General features: G+C 41.3%; 1 protein-coding gene across 2 annotated transcripts in view; it reads left to right on the top strand.

Moving 5' to 3' along the window:
• Positions 1-19301, top strand: part of LRBA (LPS responsive beige-like anchor protein) — a 939113-nt gene that overhangs the window by 280293 nt on the left and 639519 nt on the right. For both annotated transcript variants that reach the window (XM_077477021.1, XM_077477022.1), the window contains exon 33: positions 3257-3318. In XM_077477021.1, the coding sequence (XP_077333147.1) occupies positions 3257-3318 (62 nt within the window). The remainder of the gene's footprint in view (positions 1-3256; positions 3319-19301) is intronic.

Here is a 19301-nt window from a genome sequence, read left to right as displayed (position 1 = left end):
AGCTCAATTCACAAAGCTAGAACACCAGGATAAGGGTCATTATTTAAAAAAAAATATATATATATATATTTAGTTGAGGGAAAATTGATTCAGTGGAAAATTTAATAGTTACCAGCAGGAAATATAATTTAGATAAATGTGTGAAAATTGAATTGCATATACTAATTACTCCCACCTAAGTGGGGGAGAAAAATTTGAAAAAAAATAGAAGTAGGTGTGGCGCTGTTTAATTATCTTAAATACTGATGTAGTGATGTGCCTAGTACAATTAATGTAGCCTGGGAAAATTAGAAACTCATATATACAATGTATATGTAGAAAAATGCAGAAAAATTGCACAAGATTATAGTATAAGATGTGATGCTACACAAAAAATACACAAAATTAATCCATAGAAAATAGTGAATAAATAGAAAAAATGTCCATAATTATGTGCAAAAATGCATAGTTAATATAAATATATATATATATATATATATATATATATATATATATATATATATATATATATATAAAATGCAAGTTAATTATATATCTCCAAAGTGATTAAATATTTACAGCATGAATATGCTATTCCAATTTTAATATAAAACAAAGATTAAAGTTCATAGTCCCAAAAAGATTGAGTAGATGAAGGTGCTTTGTGCTGGTGAAGGAAAAAATAACCCGCTTTCCTCTTGGAAGGTGCACACAGCATACGTGGTTTATTCGTTCTCTTATTGTCACTGCGCTCTAGGGGTATCGAGCATTCACAGTTTTTGCTACTGTGCAGCACTCTGGAAATTGCCCACTCCTAGATGTTCGGGTGATAGTTCCCTCTTCCACAGGATGTTTAAAATATTTTTCAAAATGTTGTATTTTTGAACAGATTTTCAGATTTCACCACTTCCTGTGATTCTCTCACTTCCTGTAGGTCATCTCCCAGAAGCCTTCACTTCCCTATATTTAGTTGAGTCCAATGAGATCTGAAAATAAGTCTCATGGATTAAAAAAAAAAAAGACCATGTCTTTGTCAATTGTGCAAATATTTATTTTTGGGGGGGGGGGGGGGAAACCCACTAAGCACCGCTTGATACATGCAGTTGGTCCATGCTTTATTGGCTCAGTTCCCGGAGGGTATCCCACAATTGATAGAAACTGAATTAGAGCAAATGGTAAGGAAAGACCAAAAAAAAAAAGCAAATTTCAATTTTATATAGCTACTTATCCAAAACTACGTTTTCAGATATAAGTAAGCTATGTGAAAGCTGGACAAGAGATGTTCCAACATTAGCAGATAAAAACTGGGAGGAGATATGGAGATCTCCACTCCAAATATCCAAATATTAGTATCTCTGCGAGATAAATTAATACAATTTAAAATAATACATAGAAGTTATTATAGGCCATACAAATTATACAAAATATTTCCAACAAACTCCCAAAACTGATGTGCAGGCACCCTAGGAAATTTCATCCACATATTCTGGTCTTGTCCAAAGATAGTGATTTTCTGGAGGGAGGTTTTGAGAGTTATTACTATAGTAACATCAGTCTCTTTAAATCAAGAGGCCGAGATCTGCCTATTAGGACTAGTAGGGAATAATGTCACCCCTATAGGAAGGAAAATACAGGTGGGTCTGTTGCTTTTTTATGCTAGAAAGACAGTAGTGCTGAATTGGATGAAGGCGGAAGCTCTAACATTAACACAGTGGAAACATTTAGTAAATGGTAATCTACCACTATATAGGGAAACATATTGGAATAGAGGACATGGAGAGAAATATGAGAGAGTATGGGCAAGTTGGATAGAAAATTCCATAACGGCATCAGGATAAAACAGTATGGAGATAGGGGAAGCCACATCAAAAGGGGGAGAAAAAAAAGAGTAAGAGGGATATGAATGTATATATGTACAATTAATAGTATTTGAGGACATGACTATGAATGGATTTTATGGAAGCTCATAAGAGCGATGAATGTAAATGGTGAAATGTATAATGGATATGTAAAAAAACTAATAGAGATATAAAAAAAAAAAAACTAAGCACCGCTTGCATCTACACTGGCCTTTTTTATAAGTCTATTGTGATTTTGTAACAATCTTTTCTCTGTAAGAAACTGTTTGCCTAGTGTTTTCCATACCTTGAACTTTCAATAAAAGCCAGTAACCTTCCAGCAGTAACATTGCTGTGGTTAGGTTTGACTAAAACAAATATTCATTTCCATGATGCACCAAACGATTCTCCCATTCTGCTTACAGAACAAAACAAAGGCAAAAGTTTTTTTTTTTTTTTTGTCTTTTGACTACTTGCCTGCGAATTTCCTTGTGGACTCCTTTCTTACGGAGCGGAGACAACTTCAGTAAGAAGGAGATCGATAGGCAGATCCCCTACTGATTAGAGCCGATTGGGACAGATGTTACATTCATGCCCGTTCAGTTTGTGTGTGTGTGTATATACATAATTGTGTGTGTTTTTTTTTTTTTTTTTTTACCTTTTTAGTCATCCATGGAGAGCTTTACATAAAACAAAATTATTCCATATCAAAGTTCAACATGTTTCATAGAAAGTAAAAAATATTTTTTTTCAAAATTGTTAATCTTTTTATGTTTAGCAAAAAAAGAGGTGATCACATGCCACCAAAAGAAAGCTCTATTTGTGGGGGAAAAAAAGGACATCAATTTTATTCGGGTAGAGCATGACTGTGCAATTGTCGGTTAAAGCAACGCAGTGCAGTATTTCAAAAAATGGCCTGGTCAGGAAATGGGTAAAACCTTCCTGAGCTGATGTGGTTAAAGCCTGTTTTTTGGACCCATTGGGAAATTTCCTTTCACTTTCTGTCCATTATTACAGATCATTGGTAGCTTTAGGATCAGAGTTTTTTCACTGCAGTATAGGTACTTTGGAATTCATCAAAAATTGTAAGTGACTTTTCATAATCGAAATTACAATCGTCTAGGAAGTTGCTTTTTGTCGCTGTGCTGTTTTCTCCATATATTGCTGTTGGAGAATCCGCTGTAGAGCGTCTCAGATGAACATAAGCCAGAAGATATGAACTGACCACAGTGAGTTGGGGGGGGAGGGTGGAAGTTTTTACCCTCCCAGGCTCCTGGACAGCAAGGAAGACAGAGCAGGTATAGAACTCTGCTATTCTCCACCCAAAACTGATGATTTATGTTTTTTCATCTTCCATTTTGTCAGCTACTGTTCATCATTTCTTGCAAATACATAATTTTATACTGAAGTTTATTATATATATATATTTTTCTTTACAGGTTTGGTTTGCATGAAGTCCAGCAGCTCTGTGGTTGAGTTGGTGATGCTTTTATGCTCTCAGGTATTGAAACATTTATTTTTAATTTATTTTTTTGTAGAATCTGTTTACTTTTAGAAAGACCCTGTGATCGCTGATTAAAAGGTCTTATTAAATATGAGATTGTGATCAAACGAATTACCTGAATTTCTTTTTATTGCAGCACTGACTGCTGATCTACCTTTTTTGATCCTACAGTATCTGTCCTTTCTCCTACAAATATGATTTGTGTAGAACTATAATGAATGAATGAAATACTTGTATAGCGCACAATGCGAACTGAATCGCCTCTAGGCGCTAGAACTATAGGGCCACATAATGCCCACTAACCATAGGTATGTGGACACCATCTCCAGTGCTCCCTTTTTTGACCAGAGATCAATGATGCCTATATATGGCTACTACTGAGGAGGTTACCAAACTTTTCTCAGATGTTCTAACTAATTGTCCCCTGGATTTGGTCCCCTCAAAACTGCTACAGTCACCCTCTTCTTCTGTCCTATGCTCTCACATCTTCAACATCTACCTCTCTACTGGCACCTTCCGCTCCCCTCTAAAGCATGCACAGATCACTCCCTTGCTTAAAAAGCCTTCACTGGACCCCACCAACCTGAGCAATTTAAGCCCCATCTAATTTCTCCCATTCACCTCTAAACTTTTAGAACGCTTATGACAGGAGTCACTTTGGCCAGTGGGGCCTGTGGAACCCAGAATCCATTTGAGAGGTTGGGAAGCCCTATTTTCAGCTCCCTATGCACCTCCTATGTCCAAGTCATACTGTGTTCCAGAACCCCAGTCTGATATGTACTAATCGGACTTGCTGTACAAGCACACTGTAGTCTAGTATATTGTCTCATATTATGGTGTACTCTGTGTTGGGTCATTTGAGGTGTGGCTGTATGCCATTTTTCTATTGTCTGTCTGCCTTGAGTATAATGGGATGTGTACGTAGATTAGCTGTGAGAGCGGAGGGGGCATATTCTGCTGATTGGACAGTCCACCCTTCCCAAAATGCAAGGGGGGGTGGATTTTTTGGTATTACCTGTGTATCTGTGTTTCAAGAAACAGTTCTTGGTCAGCAACCAAAACGAGTACTGCCTAGTTTGTGGTTGCAAGTGGTAGAGAAGATCTGATATCTATATTCAGACTGGAAGGAATCGGTATATGATGAAAGCACTCAGGCAGAGTGAGAGGCCTTTCGTTACAGCTTAGTCTACAACTGTCTTAGCGCCTACCTTACTGAAAAAAAACTTCTTGACCCCCTACAGTCTGGCTTTCACTCGCAGCACTCCACAAAAACTGCCCTACTGAAACTCGCTAACGATTTTTGTGCCACTAAAACCAATGGCCATTACTGGACTGAATTTTGGTACTGCTGACCACTCATTCCTTCTCCACTGCCTTGGCCTCCAAGATATTGCTCTATCCTGGTTCTCTTCCTGCTCCTTCAATGTTACTTATAACTCTGTCACCTCCTTCATTTCCTTTTTCTGTAGGGGTCCCCCCAAGGCTCTGTTCTTGGACCCCTTCTCTATCTACACCTCCTCCCTTGTTCACTTGATAACCTCCCACTGTTTCCAATACCAACTTTACGCAGGTGGCACCTAAATCTATTGCGCTATTCCTCACCCCATTCAGTCTCCTCTCGCATTACTGACATTCCAAAACACTCTCTAAAACTGAGCTGATAATATCAATATTATCTTCATGCATTCTATGCATTAAGGTAAAACCTGTGTGTAGCAGTCCCCCAGCACCCCCCAATTACCTCAGCTCCTTCTCTCAACAGCAATGTCCACAATACCCTCAGCCATCCAGTATACTCCTCCAAATTTGCCAAGAGAGCATCAGTGCCATTGGCTCCTGGGGCTGTCAATCAGTCAGTCAGCCAATCAGTGGAGAGAGGGGGCAAGGCCAGGTCGGATTTCGATGTCTGAATGGATACACGGAGCTCTGACTTGACTTGAGTGTCCCCTGTATCAAACTGATGGCTGAGGGGCACTCGAGGGAGGGGCTAGGAGCAGCAAAGAGGGACCTGAGAAGGGGAGGATCCGGGCTGCTCTGTGCAAAACCAACTGCACAGAGGAGGCAAGTATAGTTATTTAAAAAAAAAAAAAAAAAAAAAAAAACTACAATCGCTTTAACTATTGCAACTCCCTTCTCATAGGCCTAACGTCTCCTCAGTTCAGCAAAAATGCTGCTGCTAGACTCCTCTACCTTACCAACCACTCAGTGTCTGCCACCCCTCTCTGCCAATCCCTCCACTGGCTTTCAATCACCCAGTGAATTCAATTCAAAATACTAACACCTTACAAAGCCATTCACAGGTCTGTTCCGAGCTACAGCACCAATTTTGTCTCCAAACACCACCCAAATCGTCCTCTCTGCTCCTCCCAAGACCTCATGCTCTCAAGCTCACTTGTCCTCTCCTTACATGCTCGTCTCCAGGTCACTTGACCAGAGCCTCTCCCGTCCGCTGGAACTTTCTGCCTCAATTTGTCCAGCTATCTTTCTCTAGCTGCCTTTAGGCGATCCTTGAAAACAAATTTCTTCAGGGAAGCCTATCAAACCTCAATCTGAATTATCACTACCATCAGCTCATCCCCCCCCCCCCCCAGCTATAACCTTTTGTACTACTTGCCCCACCTTATTAGATTTTGAACAGGGCTTTCTCAACCCTCTTGTATTTTATTATAGCATAACTGTACTGTCTCCCTTTATATTGTAAAGCATTGCATAAACTGTTGGCGCTATATAAATACTGTATAATATAAATCGATCACCAATAACTTTATGACCACTGATAGGTTAAGTGATTAATATTGAATAACAAGTTTGTTGTGTGTGGGGCTGTGTAGCTGTAGACCAGTCAGGATGCCCATGTCCGCGGACAAAAGCACCTATTACGGTCAAGTGAGCATCAGAATTGGACCACAGAGCAAGGGAAGAAGGTGGCCTGGCCTGTGGATGGCAGGGTGCGCATGTGTCTCTTGGCACCAGGATATAGTATGTGAAGAAGGCGAAGCCGACCGAGGCAGTGTGATGCTTTGGGCAATGTTCTGCTGAGAACCTTGGTCCTGCCATTCATGCACATGTTACTTGACATGTACCACTTAACTAAACATTATTTCTGACCAAGTACCCCCCTTAATGGAAGCGGGATTCCCTGATGGCAGTGGTCTCTTTCAGTGGGATAGTGTACTCTGCCATGCTGCAAAAATTGTTCAAGAATGTTTTGAACAACGAAACAATGCGTTTGAGGTGCTGACTTGGCCTCCAAGTTCTCCAGATCTCAATTGAATCAAGCATTTGTGGGATGTGCTGGAAAACAGAATCCGCTACTGGCAGCTTAATGCCAGACATCACAGCATACCCTCAGAGGTCTAGTGGAGTCCATGCCACAACAGGTCAGGGCTGTTATGGTGACAAAAGGGGGCTCTACTCAATATTGGGTGCGTGGTCAAAAAGTTATAAGAAAAAAAGTTGTATATCATTGCTTTACAAATTTATATAATTAAGGACCTATTTGACTTTGGATTACTACACTGTTTTAGTATAAACCTGCTCTGTGTTTTGCACTTAGAACCCTTTCACACTAAGCCGCCCTGGGCTTCGGCGGTAAAGTGGTGCTATTTTTAGCGGTGCTTTGCCGGTGGTATGGCGGCGCTGCCGCATTTTTTTTAAAAGGGCAGGAGTGGTGTATTCACCGCTCCTACACCACTGCAAAGAAGCTGCTGGCAGGACTTTTTGTGACCCCCTGCACTCGGACTTTCACACTGGGTTTGCAGCTGAGGGTTTTTTTTAGGCACTATGCAGGCGCTATTTTTAGCGCTGTAGCACCTGAAGAACGTCTCCAGTGTGAAAGGGGTCTTAAGGTATTTTTCTTTAAAACTGCATATGCAAACTAAAGCTGTATTTGGTCAATGAAGCCTCCACTCTGCTTGTGATCTCAGTCATAGCGGACATAGATCACATTACTGATTCTTGATCATTAGTAGGAACCAGAGCTGTCACTGACAGCTGTGATTGGGATGAATGACCTTTATTAATCTCCTCCAACCCACGCTATAGCCCAAAGATGGCCACAGTGCTGGCTCACATTGTCGGGAGGTACGTTGTTTCGTGTAGCCGGGTGGGAGGTCCAGAAGTGGTTAGGTAATGGGAAAAACACCTACATCTACCCCATTACTAATTATCACAAACCAGAGAACAAGTGTTTCTTCAGTCCTTTTGCACACCGCCATTAAGCCAGATTTTCAGGATACCAAAAGAAGAAAGTCAGCCCTTAGAAGAAAAATGGCAGCTTGCAAAAAAATCCATATGTAAAAAAAAAAAAACCCTCTGTGGTAAGGTGCAAGTGAATACTTTATTCAAAATATAACAAATAACTTAACTTAATAGTCCTTAAAAGTATAAACCTCAAATCGTAAAGTTAATAAATGTGTCGGTGACAATTAACCACTTAAGGACCGCCGCATGCCAATGTACGTCATCAGAATGGCATGTACGTGCTTGCCTTCCAGCGGGTGGTGGGTCCGATCGGACCCCCTCCTGCTGGATGCGGCGGTTCGTTTTGCTTGAGGAGCGATCCGGGATGAGGGGATGGCCATTGGTTTCTGGCCACCCCCTCTCGATCGCTCCTGGCGAATGAGAAGCTTCCCCTGCCTGTGTAGTGTAAACACAGGCAGGGAGGAAGTGATGTCATTCTCCTCAGGGCGGTCTTTTTGACTGGACTACGAGGAGAACACTGAAAGTAAGTGCACCAAACACTACACTAACATGTAGGCACACATAGGCACACAACCCCCCCGATCCCCCCCGCCCCTCCCACAGTGTCACTGATTGCAGTGATTATTTACTGATCACTGCATTTAGTCAGTTGTGACAGTAAAAAGTGTCAGGGCAGTTAGTGTTAGGTCCAGGGTAGCCCCCTACCACCCCCCAATAAAGGTTTAACCCCCTGATTGCCCCTAGTTAACCCTTTCACCCCCTTTTGCCAGTGTCACTAAGCGATCGTTTTTCTGATCGCTGCATTAGTGTCGCTAGGTAGCTAGTTATTTTTTTAGGTTCACGGCCAGGTTTTTATAGCGCTAGGTACCCCGATATACTACCCAATAATCGTTTTAACCCCCTGATTACCCCTAGTTAACCCTTTCACCCCCTTTTCCAGTGTCACTAAGCGATCATTTTTCTGATCGCTGCATTAGTGTCACTAGTGTCGCTAGGTAGCTAGTTATTTTTTTAGGTTCCCCGTCAGGTTTTTATATAGCGCAAGGGACCCCCATATACTATCTAATAAAAATTTGAACCCCCTGATTGCCCCTAGTTAACCCTTTCACCAGTGATCACCGTATAAGTTTTACGGGTGACTCTGGTTAGTTTGCTTTTTATAGCATCAGGGCACCCACCATTTATTATCCAATAAAGGTTTAACCCCCTGATCACCCGGCGGGTGATATCAATTAGGTTTTAGGGTCAGGGTCTGCGTCACCCCAGGCAGTGCTAGGTTAGTGCCAGTACTGCCAACACCCACGCGCAAAGCATAAACCTCCCGTAGTGGTATAGAATCTGAACAGATCAATATCTGATCTGATCAGATCTATACTAGCGTGCCCAGCAGTTTAGGGTTCCAAAAAAACGCATTGTTAGCAGGATCAGCCCAGATACCTGCTAGCACTTGCGTTTTGCCCCTCCGCCCAGCCCACTCAAGTGCAGTATCGATCGATCACTGTCACATACAAAACTCTAAACACATAAGGGCAGCGATCGCAGAGTCAGGCCTGATCCCCGCGATCGCTAACAGTTTTTTTTGGTAGCGTTTTATATTTAAATCCAGAAGGCAGTGCTTGGTTTCGGGGTCCCGTACGTGGCTAGGCTCCCAAAAAGTCCCCCACATGTGGTATCCCCGTACTCGGGAGAAGCAGCAGAATTTATTTTGGGGTGTAATTTGACTTATGCCCATAGCATGTGTGAGCAATATATAATTTAGTGACAACTTTGGGCAAAAAAAAAAAAAATTGTAATATTCCTGCAACTTGTGGCAAAATATAAAATATTTCATTGACTCGACATGCCTCTCAGTAAATGGCTTGGGGTGTCTACTTTCCAAAATGGGGTCATTTGGGGGGGGTTTTGTGCCATTTTGGCATTTTATGGCCTTCGAAACTGTGATAGGTAGTGAGGAGTGAAATCAAAAATTTGCACCCTTAGAAACACTGAAGGCAGTGATTGGTTTTCGGGGTGCCGTACACAGCTAGACTCCCAAAAAGTCCCACATATGTGGTATCCTCGTACTCGGGAGAAGCAGCAGAATATATTTTGGGGTGCAATTCCACATATAACTATGGCATGTGTGGGCAATATATCATTTAGTGACAACTTTTTGTAAACTTTTTTTTTGTGTCATTATTCAATCACTTGGGACAAAAAAAAATATTCAATGGGCTCAACATGCCTCAGCAATTTTCTTGGGGTTTCTACTTTCCAAAATAGGGTCATTTGGAGGGGTTTGTACTGCCCTGCCATTTTAGCACCTCAAGAAATGAGATCGGCAGTCATAAATTTAAAGTTGTGTAAATTCCAGAAAATGTACTCTAGTTTGTAGACGCTATAACTTTTGCGCAAACCAATAAATATACGCTTATTGACATTTTTTTTTACTAAAGATATGTGGCTGAATACATTTTGGCCTAAATGTGTGACTAAAATTGAGGTGAAAGGTGCCAATTATGGTGCCTGAGGGGGGGAGGGTTCCAATGAGCGGAAGCTCCACATTAGGGTGGACCTCCGCTTTAAGTTGTGAACATCTCCAAACCATCACCAACACTCCACACTCACCGTAATAATCGCCTAATCACTCTATACCATTGCCCGGAGCTTAGACAAGCTCCCTTCCTCGTGGGCACAGGCCTAAACGGCTCTCACACACATCTTGGTTCGCAGTATTGAATACACACACATGCATCTTGGTTCACAGTACTGAACACACGTATATCTTGGTTGGCAGTATTGAACAGACAGCCGTACACATAGACCGAAGGAGAATTTACAGGAACTGGCCGACTCTGTGTACTGCTGTCTGTTAAACAGAAGCCAACAACCAGCTTCTGTTGAACAATCATGCTGGAAAATCAACTTTGGCTTCAAGCCCTGACCTGTGTGTGTGTATAGATGTGTGTGTTTGTGTTTGTGTGTATGTATGTATGTGTGTATATATATATATATATATATATATATATATATATATATATATATATATATATATATATATATATATATATATATATATATTTTCTATCACAAGGAATGTAAACGTCCTTTGTGATAACATTTCTCTCCAGATCTCTCGTTTACCCTTTGTAAAGCAAAAGTTAAATAAAAATGATCTTTTGCTTTAAAAAGAAAAACCCAAAAACCGTTTACAGGGAATGGTCATAACGTCACTCCGGTCCTCCAGGGGCATAGAAATGAGTGGTGGCCATCTTGCCATTGCTTCTCCCTATAGGAAGACGCAGCTGATGCCAGATGGTTCCCAGGCTCAGCGATCTGTTACGCAAGCCTGCGGGGGGGGGGGGGGGGTCACCTCTCTCGCTGCTTCTAAAAGTGATCCTGTGGCCTATGTGACACAGGGGTCACTTTTATCTGCAAGAGAATCGCCCAAGGGAAAAATACCTGGGTTATGGCATTTAGCTGCATCCTTAACCCTAACCCCACGTCAACGTAATTATGTTTTTTCCCAATTAGGTGGTTGACAAGTGGTTAAAGTACATAAACCATGAACTCCAGGTTCATTTTAGTTTGTTTCTTAACCCCTTGCCACCGTGCGTACACAGATGTGCGTACTCTGCTTCCGGGGGTTATACCAGGAGGATGCCCGCACCTGCAGGCATCACCCCAGGACTGATTTTTAGAGCCGGCGATCGGCTTTCCAGCCATAACAACCGATGCAGCTAAAAGCCGCTCAACTGTTATGCCGGAGGAGCGTGAGGGGACGTCTCCCCCCCCGTCACTCTTATCGGGGCTCCTGTTCAATCGGGAGCACCGATGCAGAATCTGATGCCTCCGGTGGCTGGGGTGGGACTGGAATAAAGCCGTGAGCGGCTTTATTCCAGTCTCCTAATGGTAAACACGGAAGCGACGTCATGACGTCACTTCCCATTTACTAGGCTGCCAATGGCGCCGGATTTAAAAATATATACAGTATTCAAAATTGGAGATCTGAATACTTTGAAGTGTAAAGGAGGGATGGGGGGTCTATTACTGTCACAAGGGATGTTTACATTCCTTGTGACAGCAATAAAAGCGATCAAAATTCTTTTTTTTTTTTTTTTTAAAAACAATTTATTAATTTTAAAAGAAATAAAAAAAAAAGAAAAAATTTTTTTTAAAGAGCCCGCCGTCCCCGCGAGCTCACTAAGCAAAGAAAACGCATATGGAAGTTGTGTCCGCATATGTAAACTGTGTTCAAATCACACATGTGAGGTATCGCCAGGGTCGTCGGAGTGAGAGCAATAATTGTAGCACTAGACCTCCTCTGTAACTCTAACCTGGTAACCGTAAAAAAAAAATTAAAGCGTCGCCTATTGAGATTTTTAGGTACCGTAGTTTGTCATCATTCCACATGTGCGTGCAATTATAAAGTGTGACATGTTTGATATCTATTTACTCGGTGTAACATTATCTTTCACATTATGCAAAAAAATTGGACTAATTTTACTGTTTCGTCTTTTTTTAAATTCATGAAAATGTCCCTTTTCCCAAAAAATTGCGTTTAAAACACCGCTGTGTAAATACCGTGTGACATAAAATATTGCAACAATCGCCCCTTTATTCTCTAGAGTCTCTGTTAAAAAAATATATATAATGTTTGGGGGTTCCAAGTAATTTTCTATCAAATATGGATTTTAACTTGTAAACACCAAATGCCAAAAATAGGCTTAGTCATGAAAGGGTTGAAAGTTAATTTTCTTTCAGCTGTCAATTTGTAAAAAAAATAAAAAATAAAAATAATAAAAATAAAAATTTGATGTAACTTATGTGCGTGTAATGTACACTAGTGATGGTCATGTCTACCTAGTGGCTGACATGCATGCTACTTAGTTCAATGTTCTCTCACTGGAGCGGGCACACAATAAACCTCCAGATATCTGAGGGGCGGCCTCAAGGTTTCCACTTCCTAGGAACCTCCACAGATTGTAAAGGAAAAGTTCATACTTTTAGAAAATATATTAAATGCACATATTTTTGCATAAAAAATATGCATTTTATTTTTTCCTGCAGGAGCCTGGAAAGCATTGCACCTGTGATCAGTGGATTAGGGGTTCAGTGTTAGGCTTTTGTACACAAATTCTGCAGCTTTTAGCCAATGCCTCTGTATGCATTGTCCATTTGAAAGCTGCAGGACATGTGAATGAACTACAAGTGCACTCATCAATACCCCCAACAGTTCATTCAGAACTACAAGCTGCTGTAGTGAATAACCGTGCTTGTAGTTCGTTAAGTCACAGGAAACTGTAAATAAATGATGCGGTTGTGCCTCCGTCCCCCCCCCCCCCCCCCGACCACTGTCACACTGAGGGGGAATTGGGGGAGAGGCAGCAGGAGCTGAAACATATTAAATGTTCCACCTTAAACATGTAATATGTCACATCAGCTAACATCCATTTTCTGTTTAGTTCCGTTCTACTTTTCATCCAATTAAGTTTTTATTTTCCATCTGCTTCCTTTTTAGATGGAACAAAAATAGAGACTTGTTCCGTTTAAAAAAAACAAAAAAACGACCGGAACAGAAGCGGAAGATGTCCATTTATATCTGTTTACATTGCTGTCAGATTTTCATCTGTCTGTTGACAGAACACTGAAAGGGGCCTTAATCCAATCCCTGCATCACACATTGTACTGATGCGTGGCTCTGTCAGGTTTTTTTTTTTTTTTTCTCCAACCTGCTGGTACAAAAAAACTGCACGTGTAAACCCAGCTTTAGTCATGTGTGAATGGAAAAGGACATCAAGATGTTTGAAGAATTTTGGGTAGATTTGCAGGCAAAATGTGGTCAGGAAATCTTTATTAAATCTACTTCTAAAATATTAGCAAGAGTTGGCACCATTCACATTAGATCTAACCTGCACCTATTCCCTGTGTAGACATTTTTTTGTTTTAATGAGGATATATAAATGAAATCCTGCTTTTGTACCTCTATTTTTTTTTCTAATGAAAATGCTTTTTTTATTGAGTTCTAGTATCTCTTAAAATATAAGCTGTTTTTTTTTTTAAATCTCATGTGAGTAGTAAACAGTGTCACTGAATGTTACAGAATAGCTGTTTTAATGAGAAAGATATCAGTCTGTAGGTCAAGGGTTCTGACCATTTGACAAACCTTTGACCTTCATTTGCTGCCCCCACGACTAGCTTGCGTGATGAATAAGGATAATGCAAAATTAATGTTTCTTTGCATCGATTTATGCTATGTTAGTGCCTATACCACCAAATTTATTTAGACTGAGCAGATAGACATTTCATGAATACAAATGAAGGAATCATAGAAGGTGTGAAGAATCAATGGCCTGCATTGTCAATAAAATGCAATAAGAACAATTACTTTAGGAGATTACGCCTAATAGATTTTACAATGAAGTAGCAAGTGATAGTTATGCTTCGAGTGGGCTTATTACTGCAAGTGCAAGTCAGTTTACCTCTTCTTAGAAATAAAGGCATTGCCTGACCTAAAACACAAACTGTAATTTTCTTATAAAAGTTTGCATTACAGTAATGCTTTGGCATTCTCGGCAGCCGAAAATAGAAATAGGAAGATAAAAGAACTGGAAGCTGCAAAAACATGGTTGCTGGTTTCTGCATCATTTCAAAATGCTACTTTTTTTTTCTGATTTCCCGTGATAGAATCACATTATAATTTTCAAATATTTTCTCATACAACTGGATATCGGGTATAATGGATATATTCTGTGTAGGTCTCTTTACAAAGTTTAGTTTGGTGCTATTCCTTAGCTTAGCAGGATTGCAATCTTATTGCTTCAGTAACAGACATTCTTGGCAATTTTTAGTATTGCACTGTAGTTTACTAGTTTACTACAGTTGTAGGATAGTTGAGATTTTCTCAAATGTGTATGTCAGATTGCATGATCTGTACAAAGTTTGCAGTTCATGGAATTCTAAATTATTCGCACATTGAACTATTTGGGTCACCACAAATCCCAGTTATTTGAAAAATCACAACTTGCCTGAGAGATGTCTGATTTACCGGAATCTTGGGGAAATGCTTTGCTCAGCTGTGCCTGAAAATTAAATTCATTCTGATAAATCACACAAAATAACATGTACATTTTTAGTTGGTTTTGGTGCATTGTAATATGAATTCTTCTATTTAGTTAACTTAAGGAGGAATCTGCAGGTCCTTGAACCCCAAACTTGCAGAATATTTGAATATTAACAAAAATACTTGCAATTCATTGTACATGTGAAAACAGGCCTCATTGACAAAGAAAAACAAATGCTTCAATATCAAAATTATGAAGAAAGTCAAAATTATTTGTGTGTGTGTATTTGTGTGTGTGTGTATATGTATATATATATATAGTATGTGTATATGTGTATGTGTATATATATATATATATATATATATATAATACACACACACACACTCTGTGTGTATTTAATTTTATCAGCACAAAGTAATTTTAACAATGGTTTTCTTACATTTTTACATGTTTTTTTTCCCCATAGACATTACAGCATTGTACACTGATAAAAAGGCAAATTTTATAACCGAGATATTCGTAAAAATTTTATAGGCACTTACTATACCCTCTGCAGATTGTTGGCCGTGTTATGCTGTGATAGAATCATCAGAAGCTCAAAGTAAATTGCATTCTCTAATTCAAATATTTATCACTGGTGTCGCTATGCTCTGTAATGCTAATCTTGATATTGAACTATTGTTTAAGGGTTTGTTTGCTTTTTCCACCCATAGAATGGTGGGAATACACTTTCTCTGTAGTAATGTTGCAAACTCTTATGTGGCTCGATCTGGAAGGCTGGAATAATACAATGTTTAAGCCTTGAAGTGGCTATGTGTGATGATGATTGCCTGTTGTGTGATAATTACAATTTTCACTTATAATTTCCTTGTTCAGAGAGGTCATGGTGGCAGTCGCCAAAGTGATTCATTTTCTTAAGGCCTGAAACGTCTTTGACTGTGTGAAGCCTAGAGATATATGAAATTGAACGTCTGTTCAATGTTCTGCAGATACTGGGAGGGTGCAGCTTGAATTTGATTGATGGACTTTCAGCTTTTTGGGAGGGGAGTACTCAGATAAGGTAGGAAGTGATATACAACTGCTAAAATTCCAATTAATTTCTTTTAAAGTGATGGAAAGGATGGGGTGTCAAAGATCGAGGGTTCAGGTCAAAAACTGGATTTTAATCACGTTAATAATATGGTGACTTTACCAAGTTAACATGTATAAATGTGGTGTGAAACTTTTCACATTTGTCATCTTTCATGGATGTGATGATCTGGGTAATAACCGTGATGCTGGAGCCATAATTAAATGAGCCACGCAAACTCACTTGCAGCTTGAATTTAGCTTTCATTTATTACAGGGCATGCTAAACATTTTTTGTTTTTAGATAAAGGTTTAGACTGTAAACATAATGCAATAACTAGACCAAGGGATAGAATCATATCAAAGCCGACAACTGAGATTGAAATCTGATGTTTTGAAACATTTTTAAGTTTATTAACCTCTCTAGTAATTTGATGTATACAGTTCCATATACAGAGTCTTATTGTTCTTAACCACTTGCCGCCCGCCAATTGTCAAATGACGGCTGCAAAGTGGTTTCAAAATCCTGACCGGACATCATAGGACGTCCTCAGGATTTTGAGCCGATGTGCGCCCCAGGGGGCGCGCATCGCGGCAATCATTGTTGCGTGGTGTCAGTCTGACACCCCGCAACTATGAACTTGGTAAAGAGTCTCCGACGGAGACTCTTTACCACGTGACCAGCCGTGTCCAATCACGGCTGATCACACTGTAAATAGGAAAAGCCGGTGATCGGCTTTTCCTCACTCGCGTCTGTTAGACGCGAGTAGAGAGGAGCCGATCGGCTGCTCCTCTGACAGGGGGGGGTCTGTGCTGATGGATTATCAGCACAGCCCCCCCCCCGAGGATGCCCACACTGGACCACCAGGGATGCCACCCTACACCACAATGGTTGCCAATCACTGCCCACAATGGATGCCAATCAGTGCCCACATTGGGCATCACTGATTGGCATGCATTATTGTTTGACACTGATTGGCATCCATCGGTACAAAACAAAGCGACATTGTATTGAATCTGTGCCCATCCGTGCTGCCTATCTGTGCCCATCCGTGCTGCCTATCTGTGCCCATCCGTGCTGCCTATCTGTGCCCATCCGTGCTGCCTATCTGTGCCCATCCGTGCCGCCTATCTGCCCCGTTTTGAAACTGAAACAAAAATATTTTTTCTAAATTTTCGGTCTTTTTTTTATTTGTTTAGCAAAAAATAAAAACCGTAGAGGTGATCAAATACCACCAAAAGAAAGCTCTATTTGGGGGAAAAAAATGATAAAAATGTCATTTGTGTACATGTAGCATGACGGGTGCAATTGTCATTCAAAGTGCGACAGCGCTGAAAGCTCAAAATTGGTCTAGGCAGGAAGGTGTTTAAGTGCCCAGTATTGAAATGGTTAAGCATAGTTTCCCAAATCATGCAATTTAGCTAACCCTGCAAATGAGATTAGAAGACTGGTTTGGAAAACGTGGTAATAAGTAGATCCCTTCAACGTTAACCTGTGAAACCATGGTGTGATTTTCTTTCCTGCAATCATAATATAGTCAGTGTTGATCTCCTGCGGAGATATTACATTTGTGTGTGTGTGGTGGGGGTCTTAGAACACAGTGATTATTGCTAGAGGTTATAGTCACTGTCATTAATTGCATGTGAAATTCTGACATCCTGGTTGTACTGAAGCCGATCAATGGATCGACTTGGGTACAATCAGCCTTACCATATCTGGTTCAATTCTTGGCCAATTCCTGCTGATCCAACCATCTGTGGCCAGCCTAATGTGCCACTATACTTGCATCATAAAAAAAGATTAATTGTTTTACATACTGTTCATACTCGGTCACTATGAGATTCGTTTTCTGTATTCTGAAAAAAACCTGGTTGATCCCACTGCTCTCCATCTCCCCTTTCTGTTCATGTACCCAATTCAGCTAGGGATTTTGCTGCTGTGGTGGCAGCTATGCACATGCTCAGTTTTCAGTGAGTTTTTATGCTGAGCATTTTCTCCCTAGCACATCTGAGCTGCCCATGTGACTATAGAGTCACACATATGGGTGTATACACAGTGGCAAAATGCCAGCCCACTCCTCCCTCCCCCTCCATGCCCACTAACCAGTTGAACACAATGGGCGTGGGATGTTGCATGTAGATTAATGGTGGCTTCACCTCCCTATTAGTCTGACACACAGGCTGGAGGGGCATGATATGGCCTGTGACTGGCAGAAATCCACCACACCTTTTTAATTCTACAAAATAATAAAGATTAGATTTCAATATATATTTGCTTGACAATTTAAAACCATGTAGTGATATTCATAATTAATTTTTATTCTGCATTCCCATGGCTGTTTTTTTTTTTTTTTTATTTTGAACATGTGATCTGTAGCAGAGGACTAGAAGGGCCTCCTGTTTGTTTCCTTGCAGACATGCTGGGGGAGATCGGAGATCTTGATTATGTGACAGCTGTATGTCACAGGGGAAAAAGGTACTTGGATATTTTTTTTTATTTTTTTTAACTTATCGGTCCATGCTTTTTTTTTATGCAGAAGCTTGGCTTTTGTGCAAGATGAATGATCCTGTGATCAGCTATCAACAGCCGGCTGGGTGACAGGCTGGATACCCTTATCCTTGTAGTCCCCCCAGTCCGGCCATTGAGCGGGTGCAGGTCGCAGCTACAGCTCGGCAGGCCACAACAAAACCTCAGCTCCAGAGGTGGTCGGTGAGCTTTTATGCTCCGGGGCATACATATGACCGGGCTACTGATGTCTGCGTCACTGTATGCCGGGCCAGCAGCTACCCTGTACTGATCAGTGAGTAGTTCTGCAACGGAATGTCTCCCAGCTCTTCAGGACTGGTAAGTACAGCTCTCCCTTCCTCGGCGGGGCTGAGCGGCTGGGCATTCCCTGGGAGGTCAATTCTGGGGTCCCTCCCCTCCCTCTCTTCTCTCCCCTGTCCCTATCTCTCCCCCCCCCCCCCGGCGGATTCTGGATGTGGCTGCTGAGCGGTGTATGTGTGTGCATATACAGGGGATCTCTGTGGGCTCTCACCTGAGATGGGGGTCTGTCTGGCTAGCGGTGTCCTGGGTCCTGTGTGTTAAGCTCCCGGAAGGTGTTTGTGAGGGTCTGCTGTGGTCTGATGCGGCGCTGTGTCTATCATTTTTTCTTTCTGTACCTCATGGAGCTGCTGGTGGCCATTTTAGGTGTGGGTGAAGACAGCATGCCTTCCTGGGCTTCAGCGACCATTTTCCAAGTTATCTCCTATTCAGGACACTGGCGGCCATTTTCTGGAAGCCTGAACATGTTTCCTAGTGTTCTCTAGCAGCAGCATGGCTCATGTGCTCTCACAGCCATTTTCCCTATGTTTCCTGTCTGTGTACTGGATGCTGGGCAGCCATTTTATTGAAGCCTGAGTACTTTTCTAGAATGTTTTAGCGCTCATTCTGGTGGCTGCCACCGACACAGCTTTTGTTTCCTCTGCACTTGGGAGCACTCAGGTACTACAGGCACTACTTGTGGACAGCGCAGAACTCCTCAGGGTGGTGAGTCCGGCGGAAAAGAGCTCCTCAGTCAGCGGCAGCAAGGAGGGTGGGACTGTCACTGTCCTTTTTCCGCTCACAAACAGCTTTTTCGTCCGCCCGGAGCTTCGACAAAACGCCCCCAGCCCGACAGGACGCCA

The sequence above is a fragment of the Lithobates pipiens genome, unplaced genomic scaffold (assembly GCF_037356315.1).
Source record: "Lithobates pipiens isolate NorthernLeopardFrog02 unplaced genomic scaffold, aLitPip1_a1.2 Scaffold_13, whole genome shotgun sequence".
Taxonomy (NCBI): Eukaryota; Metazoa; Chordata; class Amphibia; order Anura; family Ranidae; genus Lithobates; species Lithobates pipiens.
Note: the sequence above shows the minus strand (reverse complement) of the source record. Positions and strands in the feature narration are given on the sequence as shown.